Source organism: Pelophylax lessonae (assembly GCF_965119305.1).
Source record: "Pelophylax lessonae genome assembly, chromosome: 10".
Classification (NCBI taxonomy): Eukaryota; Metazoa; Chordata; class Amphibia; order Anura; family Ranidae; genus Pelophylax; species Pelophylax lessonae.
This window is the reverse complement of record NC_138777.1, coordinates 154,901,272-154,929,077: the sequence shown is the minus strand read 5'-3', so window position 1 is coordinate 154,929,077 and position 27,806 is coordinate 154,901,272. Positions and strand designations below refer to the sequence as shown.

General features: G+C 45.4%; 1 protein-coding gene across 1 annotated transcript in view; it reads left to right on the top strand.

Moving 5' to 3' along the window:
- The window catches only part of PC (pyruvate carboxylase), a 674,712-nt gene that overhangs the window by 20,464 nt on the left and 626,442 nt on the right, over positions 1-27,806 (top strand). Inside the window, exons 2-3 of the mRNA XM_082271181.1 lie at positions 935-1,070; positions 9,479-9,663. Coding sequence (XP_082127307.1) covers positions 935-1,070; positions 9,479-9,663 — 321 coding nt within the window. The remainder of the gene's footprint in view (positions 1-934; positions 1,071-9,478; positions 9,664-27,806) is intronic.

The following is a 27,806-nucleotide window of genomic DNA, read 5'->3' as shown; positions in this document are numbered from 1 at the left end:
GGAGAGCCCCACTGCCGCAGTAAATAAATGGGAAACGGTCGGCAAGTGGTTAAGGACCCCTTCCCACCATTGTGCAGGTCGTATGCATTGCTGCAGTGCCATTCATTGCAGTTGACACCCTATGGCAACATAACAATGTACTTTTGCTGCAATACACCTCAGTAAAATGAATCTTGTCCTGTGCATTGAGCTGCAGAAAAACACAGCCTGCAGCTTTTTTTCTATGCACTGTAGTGTGTTTTGGCCTTTTTTGAATGTTTAACACAAAATGTGTCCAGATTTAAGCGTTCCTTTATATGGTAAGTATATGATATAATGTCAAATAAAAATTCTATGCCTTGTTACTCTGTAACAAGTGCCATTTTTCTACTGCAGGCTTTTCCAAAAGTTTTGTGTGTGTATATATATATATATATATATATATATATATATATATATATATATATATATTGGAAATAATTATTTGTTTTCGCATAGCAACTAGTTTAGCAGCTGGAACAGGAAGAATTGTAGCTGAAATCTAGTTGATAGAGAGCCCCGGTTTATATTTTAGACACATAGATGAACCGAATGCAAGTATAGAACTAAAAAGCTGATTGTGCCATTCTTTTTTCATTTTAATTTTGCAACTGTTGTAATTTGTTACTTTATGTACGCAAATCTGTCAGTTATTTTGGGCCAAAAGATTTCCTGGGAATGAACAGATCTTATTTCTTGAAAATGGAGTTTGGAGTATACAAACAATGTTGACTTGACAGAGGTAGTGTGAATGGCTCAGTCTACGCCAGACAAACAGTATTTGCTTTGTTCTTATACTCCAAATCATGTCATTATTTGTGATCTGTGTTACTGTATGAAATAAAAAGAAGTTCTACCTTGCTAGGCAAAATCTGCATGGAAGATGTGACCACTGTATCATATATTTTCTTTTCAGATGTTGCAGCTTCGTTTTGTGAAAGGAGGTTTAACCTTCCTGGGTGTCAAACGTATATCTGTGCTCAATGCAGCTTTCCAGAGCACTCAACGTGTGGAGTACAAACCTATAAAGAAAGTGTTGGTTGCCAATCGAGGTAATTTTAAGGCTGTTTTTTTAATTGCAATGTCCTGTGTACTCAGAACAACTTTAATTCAGCAAATGTGGTGTTTAGAATAATTATTAGTGAACAAAAAATTGGTACCTTTTAGCCCTCATGCACACTGGACGTTTTTACATCTGCTCCTAGGGGCACCTGACATTTTTTTTTCCTGCCTCTAAACTCCACTGCATGTTAGCCTATGTGTCCATGCACACATAGACTTTAGCAGCGTTTATGGGCAGGGAAAAAACCCACAATCAGTGTGTCCATGCAGAAAAAAAACTCTTGATGCTGTTAAAAGCATCTACAGTGTGGAAAATAATTATTTGATCCCCTGCAGATTTTGTCCACTTACAAAGAAATGAAGGGTCTATAGTTTTTTTTATCATAGGTGTATTTTAAATGATAAAGACAGAATATCAACCAAAGTGGAAGGAAAAAAAACACACGATGCAAATGGTATAAATTGAGTTGCAGTTCAGTGAGTAAAATAAGTTTTCGATTCCGAAGCAAAACATGACTTAGTTCTTGGTGGAGAAACCCTTGTTGCAGGGGCGTAACTACAGGGGTTGCAGGGGTTGCAATTGCTACCGAGCCCCATGCTCCAGGGGGCCCGGTAGCAAACCAGTGGGTGAACTTCCAGGATCTCAAAGGTCACACTTGCGACCGGGCCCTGGCATTGCACCACTGTGGGGAGGCCCCAAGATTGCAGGAAGGGTACCCACTGCAGAACTTGTGAAAGGGTCCCGCTGTGGGACCATATTAAAAGGCCATGCAACAAGAGTAAAGAGCCCCAGGATTAGTGGGAAGAGCCCCGGGCTTGAAGGGAAGGGCCTCGGCCAGGGGTCTGGGGGGCCCTTCATGGTTTCTTGCATCGGGGCCCTGAAGGTTCTAGTTACGCCTCTGCCTTGTTGGCAAGCACAGAGGAAAGTTGTTTCATGTAGTTGGTTACCAGGTTTGCACACATCTCAGGAGTGATTTTGATCCACAAATCTTCTGTAAATCCATAAGGTTTCTTGGCTGTCGCTTGGCAGCTTGAAGTTTCAGCTCCCTTCATAACTTTGCTATAGGATTAAGGTCTGGAGAATGGCTAGGGAACTCCTTGACCTTAATGTGCTTCTTCTTGAGCTACTCCTTTGCTGCCTTGGCAACGTAATGCTGGAAGACCCATCTACGACCCATCTTCAGTGTTCTGGCTGAGGGAAGAAGGTTCTCATCCAAGATTTTACAATACATATCCCCCTCAATGCGGCAAAGTCAGCCTGTACCTTTAGCAGAGAAACAGCCAAAAAGCATAATGTTTCCACCTCTGTGCTTGACTGTAGGATTGGTGTTCTTAGGGTCATAGTCAGCATTTTTCTTCCTCCAAATACATTTTCTAGTTAATGCCAAAGAGCTAAATTTTGGTCTCATCTGACCACAGCACTTTCTCCCAATCCTCTGAATCATTTAGATGTTCATTGGCAAGCTTCAGAGGGGCCTGTACGTGTGCCTTCTTGAAGAGAGGGACCTTGTAAGCGCTACAGGATTTCAATCCATGGCGGTGTATGGTTACAAATAGTTTGTTTAATTTGCAAGCTCCTCCTGTGTTGTTCTGGGCTGATCCCTCACTTTTCTCATGATCATCCTTTCTCCATGAGGCGAAATCTTGCATGGAGCTCCAGACTGAGTTTGATTAATGGATATTTTGTATTTCTTCCATTTGCTAATAATCGCTCCAACAGTTGTCTCCTTCTCACTAAGCTTCTTGCTGATGGTCTTGTAGCCTATTCCAGCCTTGTGCAGGTCTGCAATCTTGTCCCTGAGGTCCTATGACAGGTGTTTGGTCTTGCCCATGATAGTGAGGTTTGAATGGAAGAAAGAGATTCTGTGGACAGGTTTCTTTTATACACATAACGAGGAGTTGTTAGGAGCATCTTCTTAAATTGACAGGACTAATCTGTGTACGACATAAGCACATACTGTAGATAGTCTGTGTGAGCCAGAATTATTGTTGGTTGGTAGGGGATCAAATACTTATTTTACTCAATGAACTGCAGCTCAATTTCTAACATCTACAGGTGCATCTCAAAACATTTGAATATTATCAAAAAGTTTATTTCAATAATTCAATTAAAAAAGGTAAACTCCTGTATTTTATATAGATGCTACACACAGATATATTTCAAACATTTCTTTCTTTTAATTTTAATGATTATGGCTTACAGCTAGTGAAAACCCAGAATTCAGTATCTCAGAAAATAGGAATTTTACATCGGACCAATAAAAAACAAAAAAAAAATGTAAACCTACTGAAAACTATGTTCATGTACTGTATAGTATGCACTTGATACTTGGTCATGGCTTCTTTTGCATGAATTACTGCATCAATGCAGTGTGGCATGTAGGCGATCAGCCTGTGGCACTGCTGAGGTATTATGGAAGCCCAGGTTGCTTTAATAGCAGCCTTCAACTCGTCTGCATTGTTTGGTCTGGTGTTTCTTATCTTCCCCTTGACAATACCACACCTCTATGAGGTTTTGGTCAGGCGAGTTTGCTGGCCAATCAAGCACAGTGATACCATGATCATTAACCAGGTATTGGTACTTTTGGCAGTGTGGGCAGGTATCAAGTCCTGCTGGAAAATTAAATCAGCATTTTTATTAAGCTAGTCAGCAGATGGAAGCATGAAGTGCTCTAGAATTTCCTTGTAGAGGGCCGTGCTGACTTTGGTCTTGATAAAACAGAGTGGACCAACACCAGCAGATGTCATATTCCCAAATCATCATTGACTGTGATTGCCAGGAAAGGATTCTCAATGAAATATTAAAACGTTTTATTTATGATTATTTTAATCTGTCCAATTACATTTGAGCCCCTGAAAATGGTGGGACTGTGTATAAAAATGTGGTTGCAGTTCCTAAAATTTGTACTTGATATTTATGTTCAAGCCCTTGAATTAATGCTGAAAGTCTGCACTTCAAATTCATTTGGATTGTTTTGTTTTATTTATCATCTGGTGGAAAAAAGAGCCAAAAGTATGAAAACTGTGCCTGTGTCCAAATATGTATGAATCTAATTATATGTAACCCCTGGAGGGTCAACTTGGCCTTGTGCTTGGGGTCATACTGGAAAAGCCAAGAGCATCCCATGCATAGCGTTCATGCAGAAGAATGTAAATTGTCTGCAAGTATTTTGTAATAACATTCAGACTGCCATCAATTTTCACACAATCCTATGTGCTTTTAGAGCTCACACCCCCCCAAAACAGAGCCACCTACATGCTTCAGGGCTGGCGCCACCATAAGGCAGCACAGGCAACTGCCTTAGGGCGCCTGCGTGGGGGGGGGTGGTAAACTGCCCCATCGCTAGGGTCTGGTTGTGGAGGGTCCTGGTCCAGTGACAGCAGGTGCAAGGAGTGGGACAGCAAAGGCCTCAAGGTGCGGGCAGGATTACAGCACCCATCTCCAGGTACCATCCCCACTGTGCAAACAGGCGTCCTTGGAGACAGAGGCTGTGGCGAAGGTGAGCAAAGGGCGGAAAGCACTGATAGTCCGGGAGAGAAAAGACCTCGGGAATATGTGGGCATGGCATCACTGGCACCTACTAGAACTTGGAGCCCCTGGACTCCTTCAAACTCCTCCCCACTCCCAGGCTCAGGGGACAGGTTGACCAGGGAAAGTGGAGGACGGACAGGAATCGCAGGCAGCCAGGGACCGCTCCTCCTCAAATTAAATAGATCTGCTGGAAGGAGCAGGAGTACCTCCTGTCCTCATGAGTCCTGCCCACTGCTGGCCATCAGGGACATCCTGCTGGCATAGAAAGTACCGTACCGAGCATCATAAGGAGAAATGGTGCTGCGCGCTGCCAAAGTGATAAAATACAGAGACCTAATTTAAATTGACCTCTAAGCTGCTGCAAATAGAAATCATATTCCCACAATGTAAAGTGCTGATGGAAAAAAGGTGTAAATCTGCGCTGCTTAAAACAGATTGCCTAATTATGATCCTCCTCTGGTAATTGTACCGAGAATCACACACCTTTTTGCAGACAGGGACATGGGGGCACAAGAGGGACTGCCGACAGGGCTAGGGGTCTTTCACACCCTCATCATTCTAACATTCCCGCTCTCCTCTCTCTATCCTCCTCTCTATTACCCCCCTTCCTCTTACCCCCTTCTCTCTCTCACACCCCCTCTTACACCCCCTCTCTCTGCCTCGCACCCCCCTCTCTCTCTCTCACCCCTCTAGCTTACCCCACCCCTCTCTCACACCCCCCTCTCTCGCTTTCACCTCTCTCTGTTACTCCTCCTCCCGGTCACCTCTCCCTCACCCCCCTTTCCCACCCCTTTCTTTGTCACCCCTCTTTCTCACCCCCTTCTCTTTCTCTGTCACCCCCTTCACTCTTGCTCTGTCACCCCCCCCCCCTTCTCTCTTGCTCTGTCACCCCCCCTTCTCTCTTGCTCTATCACCCCCCCTTCTCTCTTGCTCTGTCACCCCCCCTTCTCTCTTGCTCTGTCACCCCCCCTTCTCTCTTGCTCTGTCACCCCCCCCTTCTCTCTTGCTCTGTCACCCCCCCTTCTCTCTTGCTCTGTCACCCCCCCTTCTCTCTTGCTCTGTCACCCCCCCTTCTCTCTTGCTCTGTCACCCCCCTTCTCTCTTGCTCTGTCACCCCCCCTTCTCTCCTGCTCTGTCACCCCCCCTTCTCTCCTGCTCTGTCACCCCCCCTTCTCTCTTGCTCTGTCACCCCCCCTTCTCTCTTGCTCTGTCACCCCCCCTTCTCTCTTGCTCTGTCACCCCCCCTTCTCTCTTGCTCTGTCACCCCCCCTTCTCTCTTGCTCTGTCACCCCCCCTTCTCTCTTGCTCTGTCACCCCCCCTTCTCTCTTGCTCTGTCACCCCCCCTTCTCTCTTGCTCTGTCACCCCCCCTTCTCTCTTGCTCTGTCACCCCCCCTTCTCTCTTGCTCTGTCACCCCCCCTTCTCTCTTGCTCTGTCACCCCCCCTTCTCTCTTGCTCTGTCACCCCCCCTTCTCTCTTGCTCTGTCACCCCCCCTTCTCTCTTGCTCTGTCACCCCCCCCTTCTCTCTTGCTCTGTCACCCCCCTTCTCTCTTGCTCTGTCACCCCCCTTCTCTCTTGCTCTGTCACCCCCCCTTCTCTCTTGCTCTGTCACCCCCCTTCTCTCTTGCTCTGTCACCCCCCTTCTCTCCCCCCTCTTCTTCTTTTTCACCCCCCCTTCTTCTTTTTGTCACCCCCTTACCTTCTCTTTGTCACCCCCCCCCTTACCTTCTCTTTGTCACCCCCCTCCTTCTCTTTGTCACCCCCCCTCTCCCTCTCTCTCTCTAACCCCTGCTTTCTCTCTCTCTCTGTAACCCCCGCTTTCTCTTTCTGTCACCCCTCTCTCTCTTTCTGTCACCCCCGCTTTCTCTTTCTGTCACCCCTCTCACTCCCTCTCTCCCCCTCCCCCCTCTCTCCCCCCTCCCCCTCTCTCCCTCCCCCCTCTCTCCCCCCTCCCCCTCTCTCCCCTCCCCCTCTCTCCCCTCCCCCTCTCCCCCTCTCCCCCTCTCCCTCTCTCCCCCTCTCCCCCTCTCCCTCTCTCCCCCTCCCCCTCTCTCCCCCCTCTTTCCCCTCTACCCCCCTCTATCCCTCTCTATCCCCCTCTACCCCCCTCTCTCTCTCCTCTCCTCCCCCCTCTCTCTCCCCCTCTCTCTCTATGTCTGTCTCCTCTCTCTTTCTTCTCCCTCTCTCTCTGTCTCCTCCCCTCCCTCTTTCTCTGTCTCCTCCCCCCTCTTTCTCTGTCTCTGTCACCTCCCTCTCGTGCACTCTCCCACAACGCCTCCCTCTCTGTCACCCCCCTACCTCTCTACCACCCCCGTCTCTCTATCACCTCCCTTCTCTCTCTGTCATGTCTGTCACCTCTCTCTCTGCCATCCCCATCTCTCTCTGTCTGTCACGTCTCTCTCGGTCACCCATCTCTCTCTGTCTGTCACATCTCTCTCGGTCACCCCCCTCTCTCTGTCACCCTCCCCTCTCTCTGTCACCTCCTCTTCTCTGTCACCCCCCCCTCTCTGTCACACCCCTCTCTCTTCCACCTTCTCTTCTGTCACCCCCCTCTCTCTCTGTCACCCGCCTCTCCCTCTCTCTGTCACCCGCCTCTCCCTCTCTCTGTCACCCCCCTCTCTCTTTCTCTGTCACCCCCCCTCTCTCTTTCTCTGTCACCCCCCTCTCTCTCTCTGTCACCCCCTCTCTCTGTCACTCCCCTCTCTCTCTCTGTCACCCCCCTCTCTCTCTCTGTCACCCCCCTCTCTCTCTCTGTCACCCCCCTCTCTCTCTCTGTCACCCCCCCTCTCTCTCTGTCACCCCCCTCTCTCTCTCTGTCACCCCCTCTCTCTGTCACCCCCCTCTCTCTCTCTGTCACCCCCCTCTCTCTCTCTGTCACCCCCCTCTCTCTCTCTGTCACCCCCCTCTCTCTCTCTGCCACCCCCCCTCTCTCTCTCTGTCACCCCCCTCTCTCTTTCTCTGTCACCCCCCCTCTCTCTTTCTCTGTCACCCCCCTCTCTCTTTCTCTGTCACCCCCCTCTCTCTTTCTCTGTCACCCCCCCTCTCTCTCTCTCTCTCTGTCACCCCCCTCTCTCTCTCTCTCTCTGTCACCCCCTCTCTCTCTCTCTCTCTCTGTCACCCCCTCTCTCTCTGTCACCCCCCCCTCTCTCTCTCTCTCTCTCTCTCTCTGTCATACCCCTCTCTCTCTGTCATACCCCTCTCTCTCTGTCACCCCCTCTCTCTCTCTGTCACCCCCTCTCTCTCTCTGTCACCCCCCTCTCTCTCTCTGTCACCCCCCTCTCTCTCTCTGTCACCCCCCTCTCTCTGTGTCACCCCCCCTCTCTCTGTGTCACCCCCCCTCTCTCTGTGTCACCCCCCTCTTTCTGTGTCACCCCCCCTCTCTCTGTCACCCCCTCTCTCTCTGTCACCCCCCCTCTCTCTGTCACCCCCCTCTCTCTCTGTCAACCGCCCTCTCTCTCTGTCATCCCCCCTCTCTCTCTGTCATCCCCCCTCTCTCTCTGTCATCCCCCCTCTCACTCTCACCCCTCTCTCTCTTACCCCCTCTCTCTCTCACCCCTCTCTCACCCCCCTCTCTCTCTCACCCCCCCTTCTCTCTCTCTCTCACCCCTCTCTCTCTCTCTCTCTCACCCCCTCTCTCTCTATCTCTCTCACCCCCCTCTCTCTGTCACTCCCCCTCTCTCTCTGTCAACCCCTCCCATTTCTCTCTCTGTCAACCCCTCCCATTTCTCTCTCTCTGTCAACCCCTCCCATTTCTCTCTCTGCCAACCCCTCCCATTTCTCTCTCTGCCAACCCCTCCCATTTCTCTCTCTGCCAACCCCTCCCATTTCTCCCTCTGCCAACCCCTCCCATTTCTCTCTCTGCCAACTCCTCCCATTTTTCTCTCTGCCAACCCCTCCCATTTCTCTCTCTGCCAACCCCTCCCCCGTTTCTCTCTCTGCCCCCCCTACCCCGTTTCTCTCCCACCCCCTTCGCTCTCATCTGTCATCCCATCTCTCTCATCTCCCTCCCTCTCTGTCACCCCCCTCTCTCATCTGTCATCCCATCTCTCTCATCTCCCTCCCTCCCTCTCTCCCTCTCTCTCATCTCTCTCTCTCTCTCATCTCTCTCTCTCTCTCTCTCTCTCTCTCATCTCCCTCTCTCTCATCTCCCTCTCTCTCTCTCTCTCTATCTCATCTCTCTCATCTCCCTCCCCCTCTCTCTCTGTCACTCCCCCTCTCTCTTTCTGTCACCCCCTTCTCTTTGTTACCTTCCTCCCTCTCTCTCTTTTTCACTCTGTCACCCCCCTCTCTCCCTCTTGGTAACCTCCCTCTCTCTTTCTATGTCACCCCCCTCTTTCTCGGTCACCTCCCGTCTTTATCTTTCTCTGTCACCCCCCTCCCCCTGCACCACTGCTGTGCTGTGCGAGGTTAGTACAGTGTTAGCTGACAGTTTTTTTTTTTGTGCAACCCACAGGTTAGTCCAGCGATCTCTCCTGTTGAGCTGTTGTGTTCTGACAGGGGGACGGCCCCCCCTGCCAGAACACTCCGATCAGCGCTCTATGCCATTGACTGATCGTGAGTCACCAACGTCATCCAAAAGAAGCCGGGTGAATAGCCAGCTCCTTTTGGACAGACTGAAATACACGCGGACAGAATGTCGGCTGTTTTTTTTTTTTTTTAAAACCGCAAATGTCCCCCAACTTTCTGCCCGTGTGTATGGGGCTTAAGGCTAATGGAAATACAATTAAAGATATTTTATTGCATACAGAGGTGCATTTATTGTGGTATTTATGTCTGTCTGGAGATCAGCGTTAAAGGATTATGTAACATTTTTCAAGATTTGTAGCACAGTTACCATGTGTGACGATTGTACTTTCTTTGTACAGGTGAAATAGCTACAAGAGTATTCAGGGCATGCACAGAACTGGGTATAAGGACAGTAGCCGTCTACTCTGAGCAGGACACTGGTCAGATACACAGACAGAAAGCAGATGAAGCCTACCTTATAGGAAAGGGGTTGCCCCCAGTCCAAGCCTACTTGCACATTCCTGATATAATAAAGGTTGCTAAGGTAAGTGTTTCATCCCATATGGTCTTCTATATTTCAAATGTTATTGACTAATATTTGCCATGTATCTCTAGATAAAAATAGCTAAAACTCTATTCATGGAATACTGCTTTAACTAGAGAACATGTGGTAAATTGGGTACTTCATGTGGTAAACTGCTTATATAATCTGACTGTACATGCAAAAATTTGGAAAAGAACAAACATTTGTCTTAGTTTTTGTTATAAAAAATCTGTATATAGTATTTAGTCTGCGTGAAAGCTACAGTCTACAAACTATGGTATATATATTAGAAAATTGATCAATCATTATGTTCTAAAAACAAAAGAAAATAGAAGGGTGCAAACACCTGCTACATTACCTGCGACACCTTAAAAATGTATTATAATAGCCAAAAGTATACTCCCAAACATAAAAGAATAAAACGCATGTCATGTAAAACTCTAGTGACTAATTTCTGCAGTTGGAAAGCTGACGTGTTTTGGGGAGGCACACTCCCATTCTCAGAGCTGGTCCAACCTACTGAGAGAACCATATTTGTATGCTATTCATACGTCTAGATCCTTCCCCTCTACAGTCAGCAGGACCAAACAGCAGTGAGGTCATGTGGAGACATGTGTCCACCCTCAACAACAAAGGCAAACAAAGGCTGAATTCTTATGTCATGTTGCTAGAAGCAGTGTCACAGCGATCCCAAGATGTTATTGCTAAGAGCATGCTTTTAGTAGATATTATACCATAGTGGCTGAAATACAAAGATGGTTTACCTTTAGCCATACAAATATAATTGTGCCTGTTTTGATCCAAATCGTTCCTGCTGCCAGCTATACTTCAAAAGCATGTGCGTTTGCTTTGGTTTTGGGGTTGGACACATGTCCCCCTATGACCTCACCAGTGTATGGTCCTGCCCAGTGCTGGTGTGGAGGGGAGGGATCTAGACTTATGAATAGCATATAAAAATGGCGCCCTCAATAGATTGGATCAGCTCTGATGAAGGGAGCGTGCCTCCCGAAACGCGTCAGCATTTCCAAAATTATGCATCACTGACGTTTTACATGACATGCCTTATATTTTGTAGATTTGGGAGTATGCTTTTGGCTATTATAATACGTTTTTAAGGTGTCTTTGGTAATGCATTAGGCCTTTTCGCCCTTGTTTCTTTCTGTTTTTAGTGTTTTTGGAGTTTACTTTACAGTACACAGTTACCCCCAAATACACAATCCGCTAGGCCTTGTGAGTATAGGGATACCACATGTGTAAAACCTTTTCAGTGTTTCAACTGATTATGTACCCAACATTTCAACTTGTGTATTACAAAAGATCAACCAACACTGTAAAAAAACAATATACTGTATTGGTCGCTTCTGTAAGAGTGGTCAATGAATAAAGCATAGTGTAGCTTCACCTACAGCAGTCTCTGTCCCTAAAAACCAAGTAGGCCTAACCTACTGGTATGTGGCAGTCCCTATAACACAATGCTATGTTCACTGGCCAGGAAGTACAGGAGACTGAACAAAGGGTAAACAAAAAATGCATCTGTGGTTTCAGTAGTGCATTTGTCCACAGAGGATGGATGGGACTGGTTTGTTGCAGAGCTATAGCCAGTGACACCTGTAGATGGGTCAGTACTGGTGCCAAGTAGCGTTGTGGTGAGCAATGGCCTAAAGATTGACCCAGGCAACAGACATAAAAATGGTCCAGAAACAGGCCAGGGCCAGTACAGACAGCAGACAGAGACACGGTCAGCAAATAGCCAAAGTATTGGTCCAGGCGGCAGGCAGAAACATCAGGCTTAGGTTCTCAGTCAGGAAAGACCTGGACACAGGGGTGGAGGCTTCTTTCCACCCAAAGCTCTTTGAAAGACTCCAGAACATGATCTGGAAATTACAAAACCAAGAGAAAATCAACAGTTTTCTCCACTCAGAAACAACACTACTCTGTCTGAAGCCCCTCACTCTGCGTGAGAACCCTGCGTTGTCTTCAATCCCACTACTACAGTAGCAAGAGAGAAGTACAGGTATAAAACGTGGCCAATTAACAGGCTTGAGGTCAGTTAAGGTGGAAGGAAAAGGCATGGTTAGTATGCAGGCAAATGATCAGTCCAGGCAACAGGAAGAAATGTGGTTGAAAATGCTGGACATGGCCAGTGCACATGATGTCATACACAGGGAAATAGCAGGTAGTCACACGCGAAGTTTCTTCACCGCACCTTCACTAATATCATAGTGAGGTATGGTAGCGGTGGAAGCAGTCTCCTTTATAGAAGCCAGGTTGTAAGGGACATGGGAAACAACAGTATCAGATGTCACAGATTTTTCTTATACACAGCCATTTTTGGGGGGTTTTCGTCCTGTTTAAGTAGGAGGGATAATATTGGGAAAATGGCTTTCATGCAACCTGCATCAGAGTGAAGGTGTTAAGGTGCAGGACCTTCCTAATAGGTAAGGGTTGTTAAAATCTCCTCCTTATGTCTTTAGGCAGGAGCCAGGTGTTTCTGTGAAATTATGATGTGGGAGTTGTAGGTAGCCAATTGGAAATGTACTGTACTGTATATTGACATTTTTTTTTTTTTTGTACCTATGGAAAGATCATCTGGTGGCTAGATAGGGCTGCATCGCTTTCTCGTTATAATCTGCATTTCCATGAACTGATTGTAGTCATGTATGCAATCAGGCTTTTTTTGTCTGAACCGAGCCTTGGATTTCCACTGAGGTGTCCTGGTGGGTGGAGGAAAAGACATACACATCCCGCTTATTCCATTTATGGGCCAAAATTTCTTCATTCCCCAAACTGTCTGACTCCTTCCTTTTCAGCTATGGGGCGACCAGTCTTTGTGGGAAACCCTTTCGATTTGGTCGAACCATGCTACAGGCTATGTTTTCTGGTGATAAAGGTGGCAGAATAGTGGAAGGCTGGTATAAAAATTATCCACATAGAGGTGATCCCTGATGGAATAGGGGTGGTACAAGGTGCCACACAATTTTTCCCCTGCTCTCCATATTGGTTGCGCATTCAGGGAACTCCAGCTGGCTGTCTTTTCCTTCCTAAACCTGGAAGATACACGTATACGACTGGTGCTGTTGTATAGCAATCTGGCATCCCTGCATTAGGGGCACTGGCTCTGTTGACTCTAATGTGATGGTGATCAGGGCATTGGTATGGCAGTGATCAGGACATTGGTATGAGGGTGATTAGGACACTGGTGCTGGTGTCACTGCAGTCAGGGACACTGTTCTGGCAGCACTGGTGACACTGGGACAAATGACGGGTAGCTGGGTGCAATTTATTGTTCAGGGACATGGTGAGCTGGCTGGCAGTGTGTTATGTGTTAGAGGGTACAAAGTATAGCAGTCGGGTGTGTAATGTACATCACAATGGAAACATAGAAAAGTGACAGCTGAAAAAGACTGAGTAGTTCGAGTCTGCCCATTTTTGGGTTTTTTTTTTGGTTTTGTGCTTTGTTTTTTTTTCATTAGCTTGTTATCGGACTAGAGATCTATGTTTGCCCCAAGCATGTTTGAAGCCATTTACTGTCGACTGTCTCACTACCTCTGCTGGTAGTTTATTCCAAGCCTCAACTACCCTTTCAGTAAAATACTTTCTAGGATTCGTTTTGAATTTTCCTACAGTTAGTTTGAGGTCATGTCCAGAGGAGTTAACAGACTGGTTGAATCTCCTTTGCAAATATCCTGCAAGTAGTCTGAGGTTTTGAAGTTGGACTACTTGCCGGATATTTGCAAAGAAGATTCAACCAGTCTGTTAACCCCTCCGGAGACACACGGCCCTGGCTGGGTTTAAGCCATAAGCGCTGCTGACCTGCTGAGGTCAATCTTTCCGTTAAGCAGGCAATCTTGTTTTGGTGGAGGATATCACACTTGGTGGTGAAAGAATTTACTGTCACTGAGAGGGTTTATTTTGAATATTTTGTTGGACACTATATTTTATTCATATCTATTTTTGCACTGGTGTTGAATTATCGGTGTGAACGGACTTCATTTCGGGACTTTTATAATATTACAAAATTCCTTTTGTTTTGATGTTTTTTTATATTGGTCAATGGAAATATTGCACATGGTAAATCTGTGTGTTTTAATGTATATGCACAGCACAACTTCACTTTTATATGAAGTACCAATGTTACAGCATAACACACAGTGTAAAAGACTATCTTCAAACAAGGACATTTGCATGGAAATACATTATTTAGCCACAATGCAAAAGTGTGATATATTGTGGCTAAATAATTTATTATACTTTTTACTAAATAATGCCTATAGTAATGTAGAACTCTCTCTGTGCACAAATGCAAAAACACATAAAATTCCACCAGTTTATGAACACTCTCATCCACATACATTATATACAATTCTAAGTTTACACTGATAATTCCAGGTTTTCTTTCTTTGTGCCCTGTTCTCATCCCAGGATTCTCTTGATCCCCTCAAAATCACACTAACCTTTCAGCCTGGCCTCATTCTAATATTAATTGGTACGGTCGGGCAAGATTGTAATTCTAGTTAGAGGAGAAATGTTGGACATCTAGGCTTTAATCCGCTGTAGCCCACAGAATTTTGGTATATTAAAATTTGTGATATGGGGGATGTCTAGCTCACTGGTAGATGCATTTTTTAGAGCGTTCACAACAAACAGGAACTTCAGGTTTAGGGCCTGGTAGCCCACTTTTATTAAAATAACAAAATCGTAGTTCATACACCCACACGGGTTCTTCTCCAGTAAAAAACAAAAAAAATGCAACAAACAAAAAAATGCCAAGCCACCTGGATCTCAAAGCTCACTCTGCCTCGGTCACAGTACCATGCTGCGCAGGCCCACTCCTGGCCTCTAGGAAGGTGTTCTACTGACTCTCCAGGCTTTTTCACTTCTCTGAGACTCAGTTATCTCTGGTCCTCAGGACACTCTATCCTAGTTGTCTCTGCTATGGTCTCCCCAACTCTCTCAGCTGGCCCAATTCTCTGTCTACTGACCTGGAACTAGGGATCGACCAATTATCGGGGGCCGATATGTACTTTCCCCAATATATCGGAATTGGCCCCTGAGGTTACCTTTATTGCCGATATTTCGGGAAAGATGCTTGTACCGGAGTGATGCCTGCAGCTAGAGGCATCACCCCGGTACCGGCGTCCATAGCCGACGGTCAGCTGTCTTGTAATGACAACCGATGCGGCTGAGAAGCCGCTCGGCTGTCATTACAAGAGGCGGGTGGGGACGTCTTACCCCTCCCGCCACCTTCTGCGGCTCGCCCGGGTCTCCCGTCCCACCGGGATACCCGGGCATCCTACCTGCATGGCTGCCGAAGAGAAGACCTGATCAAAGCTGCATTCGGCTCTGATCAGGTCTCCATGTAAATAACCCGGAAGTGATATCATGACATCACTTCCTGGTACTCGGCGGCAAATTTTAAAAAATGTGAGCATTCAAAACAGCCAAACTTTTTTTGAATGTTTTTAAGTGCAGAGGAGGGGTTTGGGGTCCAATTTTCAATTTTCGAAAATATCGGCGGATACCGATATCCGATGACCAAAATATCGGTATCGGCAACAAAAAAAAAAGATATCGGTCAATCACTACCTGGAACCTCTCCAACATTGGGTGTCATCTCAAGGTTATAGCCTTGGTTCCTAAACAAGAGCACACCTCCCTCCTGGCTGCAGCAACTGCTACAATGCCAATTCCTACTCCACCTTCCCTGAGCTATGTTCAAATCTGCCTTAAAACAAATGTGTGCACCTGGACACACACAACCTGCAAAATTTCTGGAAAACCTGCACACAAGACTGAAAACTCCATCCCACTCAATGCACTTTGAAGTCTTCAAGCCTCCAGCTTTACCAAATTCAGAGAAAACCTAAAACATAGTTTCTCTAGCGCTCATTGACAGACGTAGTCCTCGGTGATACACCACCTTCGGGTTATGTTGCCTCCACAGGAGCAGGACTAGACAGGAAATTAAAAAGCTCTGGCCACACCCTAGGGGCAGTCCCAGAGGGTATATCCTCTCTCTCTCTGCCTCAGCAAATCGGTTATTTTCTGTCTAGTTAGGAGTAAGAAGGGACCTCGCAACAAGCGAGGACCTTTCTTTACCGCCCATAAAGGGCGCCCGGCTGGTACTAGCGGGAAAGGCAAGACTCCTCCAGGAGGGTTCAAGAAGGGCTGGTCGGACAAGCAGAGGACCAACCCAGCCAAACCCGAAGCAAAGGAGTACACAGCCTGAAGGTGCGCCCCCACCCGGTTTCAGGGTGGGGGGACGTTTTCACCGGTATTCAGGATATTAGATCGAGCTTCAACCACTACTACCGGTGCGATTCTTCCCTTCCAACATTTAAGTACTACAGGAAGCGGTAGTTACCGTTCCCTGAATAGATCTTTTCCTTTACCTTTTCCTAAGATTAGTCCCTATACCTCACAGGAATCGGATCTGGTTGACCAGATAGGCCAAGTAGCCTCTAGTCGGGTGACTTCGGTCCCTGAGGTTCAACCAGAAAAGATCACCCTTCCTGATAACAATCAGGTATCTGATAAATGTGTGGGAACAGAAAACGACCAGACTTTCTCGGATGGTCGGGGCCAGATACCTCTAGGGACGCCTGGTTCAGATTCTATCAGCGCCAGTGGTCCTAGAAATTCTAGGCTGGCCTCCTCAAGCCGGCCTGGCCGACTTGGACATGCTAGTCGCAGACGTTCCGTGGGAACTTCGTCTCAGGGAGTGTCTGTGGTCTCAAGGACCAATTTACCATCATGCTTTACAGTCGCTGGGTTTAATGGCCTGGCCATTGAGACCCAAGTACTGAAGGACAGAGGTTTGTCTACTTCAGTCATTCCTACCCTTATTAAAGCAAGGAAAGCGACTTCCAGCAAGGTCTATTATCACACATGGAAGACTTATATTGCGTGGTGCGAATCTTTAGGATTTCCTCCACGTACCTATTCGGTGACTCGAATATTGGCCTTTTTGCAACAAGGGGTTGAGCAGAAGCTAGCCTTGAGCACCATCAAGGGTCAAGTTTCAGCATTAGCAATCTTCTTTCAGAAACCTTTAGCTACCAAGTCCTTGGTGCGGTATTTCATCCAGGGGGTGCGGCACCTGGCTCCTCCAGTCCGCGCGCCCTTTCCGCCCTGGGATCTTAATTTGGTTTTGTCGGTTCTACAGAAACCTCCCTTTGAAAACATCAGGGAGATTCCCTTGCTTACTTTATCCCAGAAGGTGGCCTTCTTGGTGGCTATTACTTCTGCTCGCAGGGTGTCAGAACTGGCTGCATTATCATGCCAGTCCCCATACCTAGTGATTCATAGGGATAAGGTAGTACTTCATCCTAAGCCATCTTTTCTTCCTAAGGTGGTTTCAGATTTTCATCTGAATGAAGATATTGTACTACCTTCCTTGTGTCCTCAGCCCAAGCATCATCGGGAACATGCGTTGCATTCCTTAGATGTGGTTTGGGCAATCAGGGTATACCTGAAAGCTACGGAATCATTCCGTAAGACGGATTCACTTTTTGTGATCACGGATGGCCCCAGAAAGGGTTTGCCTGCATCTGCCGCGACCATTGCCAAATGGATTAGACAGACGGTGGTACAGGCTTATTCTATTAAGGGTCGGAGTCCTCCGTTCCCTGTTAGGGCGCACTCCACTCGAGCGCTCAGTACTTCCTGGGCCTTTCGCCATCAGGCGTCAGTGGTCCAGGTATGTAAGGCGGCCACCTGGTCGTCGGTACATACCTTTACAAAATTCTATAAAATTGATGTGACGGCATCGGCGGATGCCTCATTTGGCCGCAAGGTTTTGCAGGCCGCAATTTGAGGAGACCGGTGGTCTACCTCGAGGGTTTTTTTCTGTTTGAAAAAAAAAAAAAAAAAAATTTTTCTCTTTTTTGTTGAGTCTCATCATTAAGGATGAGCATTGTAAACTTCTAGTTGGCACCGGTTGGGCCTTCTAGATTGGGATTTGATTTCATTTTCCCACCCCTCATTTGTGATACTGCTCTGGGACGTCCCGAAGGTGGTGTATCACCGAGGACTACGTCTGTCAATGAGCGCTAGAGAAAAATGGATTTTTGTAAAATCTTACCGTAAAATCCTTTTCTCTTAGCTCATTGACAGACGTAGTCCCCGCCCCTCTGTTTTTGAGTTGGGTTGGGTTAAAATCTCTAAAGACTGCTTTTTCACATAACTGATTTGCTGAGGCAGAGAGAGAGAGAGGATATACCCTCTGGGACTGCCCCTAGGGTGTGGCCAGAGCTTTTTAATTTCCTGTCTAGTCCTGCTCCTGTGGAGGCAACATAACCCGAAGGTGGTGTATCACCGAGGACTACGTCTGTCAATGAGCTAAGAGAAAAGGATTTTACGGTAAGATTTTACAAAAATCCATTTTTCTCTTTCGTTCATTGACGGACACAGCGTCATAGCTTCATTTGACGAATGGGTTATGCTGTGCTTCCTAGGAGTAGGACACTAGGCGGGAAAAGGCTAACAAAGCTTAACTATGCCTATGGGACAGTCCCAGGTGGTAAGTTTCCACTTCCTGCTCTAGGATCTCAGTTTTTTTTTCTGCCTAGTCAGGAGTAAGGGCCTAGCTCCCTGCTGGGATCTCTGGTAATGGCATTTTTTTCTAATTTTTAAACTGAATTTTTTTCCGTTTTGCTATTTTCTTATTTTGAACTACAATCAAATGCCGGACTGGGCAACGCACTGGATAGCCTAGATCCTTATGGTCACCCCAGTCCTGTCAGCGAGCGCGTGCAGGCCTCAGCTCCGGGCTAGGTCGGCCGTGACATGATCCCACTGGAGGGACAGGCTTGCGAGTGGGACATCCCGCACGGACGGGCATGACATTGTTGCGGCTGGAGTCATAGCGTTCCTCGAGCCCGTAGCACCCCTTGTTCCAGAATAAGGAGGTGACCTGCATGGAGTGACCCCCGTTAAGTTTCCAATGGTATGATGAGTAACCCCTTCTCTCCCTTGGGAAGTTAGGGGTTAGTGCGGGTCCTCCCCCGGGGTCAGTGGTCTTGACGATGCTCTGCCTTCCCCCAAATTTTGCTTATCCTCACAAAGGGGGGGCTCTCTTCCTCCCCCTTTCTTCCCCCCGATGGGGTGTCCAGGGGTGGTTAATTTAAATGATGGCTGGTCATCATTGGCAGGTGTAAAGGCTAGTCACCGTGTGCCTGTGCAGCCAGACGTCAGCCTGGGAGTATTGTGTGCCATGGGGGGTCTCTAGCGGGCTCCCTGAGGTGTACCGCCCTTGGTGCTTCGCATGCTCGCAGGCGTTGCCATTTTCTTGAGGCTTCATGTGTGGCCGCTCAACCATTTTCCTGGAGACCGGCAGCTATGCTTCGGTGGACCAATGTATTGCTCAGATGCGGTGGCCGTTTTCTAGTAGCCGCATTTGGCAGTATGCAGCGGGCAGCCTCTAGTGACAGCACGGCCGTTCTTTCTCCTTCAGAGTGGCGTGTGGCAAGCGATTGGCGCTTCTATTCCTCTCTTCCTGCTGCTGCGGAGACAAGGTTGTTTGAGGTATGCACTGTAAAAAAAGGACTGAGGCATCTTTATTGAAGGGATGAGCTTTAGGGGGAGGGCAGCTTTCCAGCTTACAGATCTGGGAGGAAGATTAAGGGGGGGTTGGCATAATAGAGGAGAGAAAATGCCAAAAGGTGGAAGAAACTGAGGCACAGTTTTAAGTGTGCTATTTTCTCCCGGGCTTAGCTTTTAAACAAATACAAATAATGATAAATAAAGGATTGTAAAATGGTTATTTTGTGTTTCATTATTGCATGTAACCAGTTGGTTATTTTCCAGGGGTAAGGAGCTTGGTTAAAAAAAAAAAAATAATAATTTAGGTTTTAGCAAAACAGTTCTGTGGTTTAGGTTGCTGTAGCTGCACCTTGAGTAGTGCGGAGGTTGCTGTATCTGCACCTTGAGTAGTGTGGAGGTTGCTGTATCTGCACCTTGAGTAGTGCAGAGGTTGCTGTAGCTGCACCTTGAGTAGTTCGGAGGTTGCTGTAGCTGCACCTTGAGTAGTGCAGAGGTTGCTGTAGCTGCACCTTGAGTAGTGCAGAGGTTGCTGTATCTGCACCTTGAGTAGTGCGGAGGTTGCTGTAGCTGCACCTTGAGTAGTTTGGAGGTTGCTGTAGCTGCACCTTGAGTAGTTCGGAGGTTGCTGTAGCTGCACCTTGAGTAGTGCAGAGGTTGCTGTAGCTGCACCTTGAGTAGTGCAGAGGTTGCTGTAGCTGCACCTTGAGTAGTTCGGAGGTTGCTGTAGCTGCACCTTGAGTAGTGCAGAGGTTTCTGTAGCTGCACCTTGAGTAGTGCGGAGGTTGCTGTAGCTGCACCTTGAGTAGTTCAGAGGTTGCTGTAGCTGCACCTTGAGTAGTTCAGAGGTTGCTGTAGCTGCACCTTGAGTAGTTCAGAGGTTGCTGTAGCTGCACCTTGAGTAGTTCGGAGGTTGCTGTATCTGCACCTTGAGTAGTGCAGAGGTTGCTGTAGCTGCACCTTGAGTAGTTCAGAGGTTGCTGTATCTGCACCTTGAGTAGTGCAGAGGTTGCTGTAGCTGCACCTTGAGTAGTTCAGAGGTTGCTGTAGCTGCACCTTGAGTATTTCGAAGGTTGCTGTAGCTGCACCTTGAGTAGTGCAGAGGTTGCTGTATCTGCACCTTGAGTAGTGCGGAGGTTGCTGTAGCTGCACCTTGAGTAGTGCAGAGGTTGCTGTAGCTGCACCTTGAGTAGTTCAGAGGTTGCTGTAGCTGCACCTTGAGTAGTTTGGAGGTTGCTGTAGCTGCACCTTGAGTAGTTCGCAGGTTGCTGTAGCTGCACCTTGAGTAGTTCGGAGGTTGCTGTAGCTGCACCTTGAGTAGTGCAGAGGTTGCTGTAGCTGCACCTTGAGTAGTGCAGAGGTTGCTGTATCTGCACCTTGAGTAGTTCGGAGGTTGCTGTAGCTGCACCTTGAATACTTCGGAGGTTGCTGTAGCTGCACCTTGAGTAGTTCGGAGGTTGCTGTAGCTGCACCTTGAATAGTTTGGAGGTTGCTGTAGCTGCACCTTGAGTAGTTTGGAGGTTGCTGTAGCTGCACCTTGAGTAGTTTGGAGGTTGCTGTAGCTGCACCTTGAGTAGTTCGGAGGTTGCTGTAGCTGCACCTTTAGTGCGGAGGTTGCTGTAGCTGCACCTTGAGTAGTGCGGAGAACTTGGGCAGAAAAGATAAAAGTTGGAGAACACTTGGAAGGACAAGAAAGTTATCGGAATTATTTTATAGAATATCTGTTCATTTAATCCACTGGCTTTTGTTCAGTTGGCCTTTTAAACTAACTTTATTTTGAGAAGTTGTGGTGAAAATGTAAAATAAATTAACTCAAATTGAAAGTGTGTTTGTAGTAAACATTGTAAACAAAAGGTACCACATCCCTAATTTGTATATTAAATGCTGGGGAAGATCTCCCGAAAACGAAACCCACAACTGGAACCTGAGGTGTGCAGGTAAGTGCTGGGGTTGGAAGAAAAAGAAAAAAGAAAGAAAAGGACAAAAGAGAAAAAAGAGGAAGACGGGGAGGAGCAAAATAGGGGGGGAGGACCAAAAGGGACAGGGGGGAATGGGACAAGGAGAAGGAAAACAGGTACGGGGGAAGAAAGAAGGGGGTAGGAAAAAAAGAGAAAAAGGGTAAGAGAGGAAGAAAGAAACAGAAACAGCGTACCCCGAAGGGTGAAGAATAGGACAAGAGGGCTAGTGGGACTTTCAAGGTACCAGGTATTCAAAATGATAAAGACATACCTGGTTAAAATAAATTAACTATATTCAAAGAAAGAAAATATGGGTTCAATGTATTTGTTATGATACTGTAATGCATTCTGTTTACAGATGCATTAGTTCAACCCAACACTAAACAGGGTTTTCCCGATAACTTTGTTGGTATACAAATATGACGTCTGCTGTGAAGGTTGTATATTTACTTGTTTTATTTGCCTTGCTTCTGTGACATCCTTTATACCATAGAACATTCTTTCTCAATGCAACACAATTTCATTCAGCCTTTTTTTACAGTGATTTGCTCAGTCTGACATTTTCACACTTGGCTTGCTATCCCTCTATAAAAGCCTTTCAACCTCTTTGAGAAAGTAAGGCACAATAGCAATTTTGTTATAAATTTATGGCTTGTGGATTGACATTCAGTAACCTTCATTAAGCTTTGTTTTTGTTTATACACAGGCTCATTTGTTTGCATATGGGGCACTTACTCTTCTTTTTATTGTGATCTAACACATCTTTACAGAGGAGGTTTATGTCCATGTGACTAATAGCCAAGGATCTCTAATTATCATTCCTCATTGTGATATGTTTTACTGGAGAGGCTTACACTTTATTTTCCTTTTCTGCTCGGCTGTGAACAGCTTAGTGCATGCTTTAATTCCCCGTGATGGAATTTCTATCTTTGTTTCTAACACGTGGAGCCATTAACATTTCTCTTCACTACCCTTTTACAAAAGAAAGCTTCTCATTTTTTTTTATGAAGTGTGGAACGAACGTAATCAAGCCAGGGATGTCAAAGTGCTTTCTGACATGGGCATAAAGCTGAAGATGTTCTAATCTTTGTCAAACCAGACTGATCTAGGTTTACAACTAAATACCTTCTAACCTGTTTCTGCATGGACAGTTTACTATCAGTGTTTGTCACTATGCATTTTACTTTGGAGTCAGCTGGTTTCTGCATATTTTATTCAGCTTAACATGCTTTCTAATATTTTGCTTGCAAAAATCTTGGAATAACTGAGTCAGTGAAAATATGGATCCCATTTAAAGGACACATATTTTCGCCTTATAATGTGCATTGACTAACATAAAGGACGCCTGCATCTTCCAAAATCTTTGGTGGATTTTGTTTTCCATTTTTTTCCTTTTTTAACCAACAGCCAGTACTTGAAGTAACAATGAACACATTTTAACCACCTCAATACCAGACACTTTTTTTCTCCCCTTCCTGCCCTCCCAATTTTCAGGTTTCACTACTGTCACATTTTGAATGACAATTGCACAGTCATGCAACACCTGCACTTAAATTAAAATATTATTTTTTTTACACAAATAGATCTTTCTTTTTTGGCATTTAATCACTGTTTTTTTATTTTTTATTTTGTGCTAAATAAATGTAGACAGTACAAGGTATTTAGTAAGAGGCAAGCAACGTTTTTGAAGTTGTAATTTTTGGTCACAATTGTTTGGAATATGAAGAAATTTAAAAATATTGTTTACATACTGTTACCAGTTTAGTATAGTGTCATCATATAACTGGTGTGACAGTTATCAGGGACACTGACTGGTGATAGTATGTAAAAAAAAAAAAAAAAAAACCTTTTTTAATTTTTTTTTTTTTAATTTTTACTTTGCATTTTTTTTACATACAGTAACCAGAGCAATAGTGTTATCATAGTAACACTGTACTACTCTGTGGAGGTGATCAGGATTTTGTTTTTACACACTATGATTGCTTATAACAGAATATCACTGTTCTAAACAACCATTTTTACTGAATGAAATAGATTCATTTAGTGTGTATTGTTGTGATTAGCTGTGATTGGCCCTGTCTATACCATGTGTTTACTGTGAACAATCAGTGATCACCACAATAGTACACAATGAATGGCATGAATCAAAGCTATGCATTGTGATTGCAATTGTCGTGATCTGTTGTGATTGGTCACAGCGATCACATGGTACAGGGAGCAGGCTGGTACACTGATCAGTTATCCGCTGTGTCCGGGGGGCATCTTATAACGTCTAAGCTATGTCAAATTAAAAGTTTGGTGGACTGTAGTACCTCATTAAGACCTTTTCACACTAGCAGCTCCATAGCGATGATGTCCATGGTGTGCGCTGTGAGGTCAGCAATACAGATGTGCTAATTACAATGCTTCTCACTGTTTTAATTTTTTATAATTTTTTGATTTTTTTTTTTTTTTGGTAACTTATTTGAAATGTACCTTTTTAGCACTGTTGTGCATCAGTAAAAATTTATTCTTTAAGCTAGGAGTGCACTGTGCAGCACATTCCCAGTACAAATGCATTCACATATACAGCCCCACAGACATATACAGCCCCACTTCATGAGACTGCATATGTGCATATGCTCGGTGGGGTACTTGTTCATCTGCAGTCTTCTACTCTCTACACCCCTTCAAAAGGGCAGATCATGTTAAAAATCTTTCTTCATCTGTCAGGAGCACAGAGAGGGTGGAAAGACTGCAGTTACAGTGTGTGAGAGCTGATTGGAGGAAAGGAACACACACCCCTCCACACAGCAGAAGAACTGTGTCCTGATTAGACGAGCTCTGTTCTGAGCTCTCCCTTCCGACACAAATTTATCTCCTGTGTCTGGAAAACTTCTCAGAAGTGACTCATGCTGATAAAGCACATATAGTTTTGGAGAGAGATAAGTAAACACTATAGATATATGTGCTTTGCTCAGATTCCGTGACTGAGGTTTATAACCACAATAAAAAAAATTTGTTATCTATTTATGCATCACAGTCCCATTATTTCCCAAAATAATTGATAAAAACTTTGTGTTCAGTGGGCACTAAAATGCAATGTAATGTTTACAGAAAATTTAGGTTTGCTTTACTATTGTCTAACATAAAAATGTGCACTTACCATTCATTGTACATGACCTTTTTATTCTACAAGTCCTTCGCTTTCAGAAACTGTTTCAATGATTATAATGAAGTGCAAAAATAATTGTCTAAATTACGGTAAATGACTAAACCTTGTTAGGGGTAAACTTGGGCAGTTTGAAATAAATTCCTTGTGAATGATGTTTAAATATGGATTAGATATACAAGTGCCAGAGATGCAAGGAATTACAGGAATTGTGGGACTTGGACAGGCCCTTCACTATTGACAACAAAGTAAATTTTCGCTTGAAAGTGAGTCCACAGGTTACTGCAATTCCTATCATCTTTGGCACTTTTATATCTTATCTGTCTTTGATCTATTTACTGAAGAACTTCAGTTCTGTACTGAATTACTTTTAGTAGGCAATAGGGAATAAGAGTGATAACATTGTCTGCATTGTAACCATAGTGCTATTGCCTAATTGAAGTGTTGAATGTGGGGAGACCTACAACCACAATAAACAATTTTTTGTTTAATTTAGGTTAAGTGGAGGGAAATAATCCATTTATTTCCGCTAACGGTATTTAAAAATAAGCTCTCCCCTATTCGCCATCTGTGAATGTAAAATTTCTGCTCCATGTGAACACTTATTCCTGGAGAGGTCATGGACATTTCTTTAACCACTTGCCGACCGCCGCAAGTACATATACTGCGGCAGTCAGCCCCGGCCAGGCAAAGTGACGTACCGGTACGTCACTAGCCTGTCACTGGCTTGTGAGCCAATAGCACGCCCGCCTCGGCTCGTTCCCTAACAAGTCAGTGCGTGTGACCGGCGGACCCGATGTCCGCCGGTCACTCGCGATCGTTCGCCGGGAAAGGAGAAAGGCAGGCGGCTAATGTAAACAAGCCGCCTGTCATTCTCCCCTGTGTAAAAATAGAGATCAGACGGTTCTACTATGTAGGACCGTTGATCTCTGTTTTTACACTAGTAGCCATGTCCAATCACAGTTAGAAACACGCCCCTAGGACACACTTAACCCCTCCCTCTCCAATACAGTTAACCCCTTCCCTGCCAGTGTCATTTTTACAGTAACAGTGCATATGTATAGCACTAATTACTGCAGTAATGTCACTGGTAACCCCAAAAGTGTAAAAAATGTCAGTCAAGGGTCCGATCTGTCCGCCGCAATGTCGCAGTCCCGCAAAAAAATCGCAGATCGCCGCCATTACTCGTTAAAAAAAACCCACCAAAAATGACAAATATCTTTCCCTTTGTTAGTAAACGCGATAACTTTTGCGCAAACCAATCAAAATATGCTTTTTGCGATTTTTCTTTTTTTACCAGACATATGTAGCATAAAACAAATTGGCCGAAAATGTTAAAAAATTTTGATTTTTACATTTTTTTGGGGGGAATTACATATAAAAAAATTTGAAAAATATTATTTTTGCAAAATTGACGCTCTTTTTTTGTTTATAGCGCATGATCAAAAAATCGCACAGGTGATCAAATACTACCAAAAGAAAGCTCTGTTTGTGGGGAAAAAAGGACGTCAAATTCGTTTAGGTACAGCGTCGCATTACCGCGCAATTGTCCGTTAAAGTCACGCAGTAAAAAATCGCATAAAACCCCCTGGTCAGGAAGGGGGTAAAATCTTCCGGGGCTTAAGTGGTTAAGAGCATTCCTTTTGTAGAGAGGGATATTTCAAAACACCCCAGCCCTCTGATATCAGCATGATGAAGGGTGGCATGCATCATTTATGCCTTGCCTACCAAGCTAGTCTGTGGAATTCAATAAACCATTTATTTACAACAGTGTTATAGTGGTAGGTCCTATTAGCCCTTGGACTGGCCTACAGTTTTATTTTTCCTGATGTTCAGCCCTTCTGTAGGTGGAATTATAACCAATTATTTATGAATTTTGGTTTTCCTCAATAGACTGAGTAAGAGACTTTACAGTAATGACAAAAATCAAATTTCCTCTTTCGTTCATCGACGGACACAGTGCTTCAAAAATCATAACTAGTGGGTTATATTGCCTCCTTCAGGAGTAGAACTAGGCAGAACAAAAAACACCTGGCTACGCCCATGGGCCATCCTCAGCTGGTATATAACCCACTCTGCTCTAGTTAATCAGTTTTAATCGGTCTAGTCAGGAGTGAGGACCTAGGCTTCCGGCTGGTATCTCTGGTCCTAGCAATTTTCTCCTTCCTTATATCTTTTTTGTTTTTTCTCGGTAGATCTTCCATCAACTGCTAGGCTGGCCGACGGGCTGGATAATCTAGATCCAGTGGTCCACCCAGCCAGCGAGCATGTGCAGACTGCAGCTATGCGCTAGGTCACCCGTGACATATCCTCACGGACAGAGGCTGACCCGAAAGGTTAAACCCCTTGCAGGGTCACATAAGACCAGGCTTAGGTCTGAGTCACAGGGGTCCCTTGGCCGACAGCTTCCCTACTTAGGTGGCCTGTCAGGATTATAAAATCAGCGATCTTATTACTTGTGCGACCACTGGGGTCGTCTATATGATGGAATGCAGCTGTGGGTTGCAGTACGTGGGAAGGACTTCTAGAGCCCTTCAGGTTAGATTGGCCGAACACGTTAGGTGTATCAGAAAAGGAAAATCCCCCCATTACCTATATCAGCATTTTAAAAAAAAATTTTCACAATAAAGACCCCACGGATCTCAAGTTCTGGGGCATTGAGAAGGTAAAAAAGCACTGGAGGGGCGGCAATTTCGTTCGACAATTAAGCAAGAGGGAATCCTTTTGGATTTATGAAACGAAGGTTGCCGTACCCCGGGGTCTGAACACCGATTTTGATCTAAATTGTTTTATTTCCGATCGATGAAGACTTTTATCTAAGTTTATAATATGTGCAGGGTCTTAGTATATTTATATTTTTAACAGATATGTTTATCATATTTCAACCTATTGGTTTGTTTTAAGATGTATGTTATATATGTAACATGTTCTTAATATATGTTATTACATGGTTCCATAATATGTGCCTTCCGTGTCAGCGGGTATAGTACGTTACACGTTTCAGTACTTCTCATTATATTTTAATTGTTTAAATTATTGCTTTATGCATTTGTATCATATTTTGTATATAATTTTAATATATTTGTTTCCAATGGTGCCATATATTCCCTATTTATGTCATTCGGATTAGCTTGTGTGGCGCTTTACGTTGCTCTTGGGATTGGAAGGGGTTAATTTGCCTCTTATCCCTCGGTTCTAACAGTCACTTCCGGGATTAGTGCTAGAGCTGGATATCCTTCTCGCTGCGGCGTCAGGGTCTCCATAGAAACCATTCAGAAGGTCTGGCCAATCACATACAAAGGGGGAGGATATATCGGGTGACGTCCGACCAATCCTCATTTCCGCTGACGAAGCCTCCACCCACGGAGGCGATACGCGTGCGGAGGGAGGAGGAGAGAAGCGTCTGACGTCACCCGCTGACACGGAGGAGATCGAGCAGGACCGAGTGAGTCTCGCTGTCCTGACCCATTGTGGTGACATGCTGCAATCCGTTT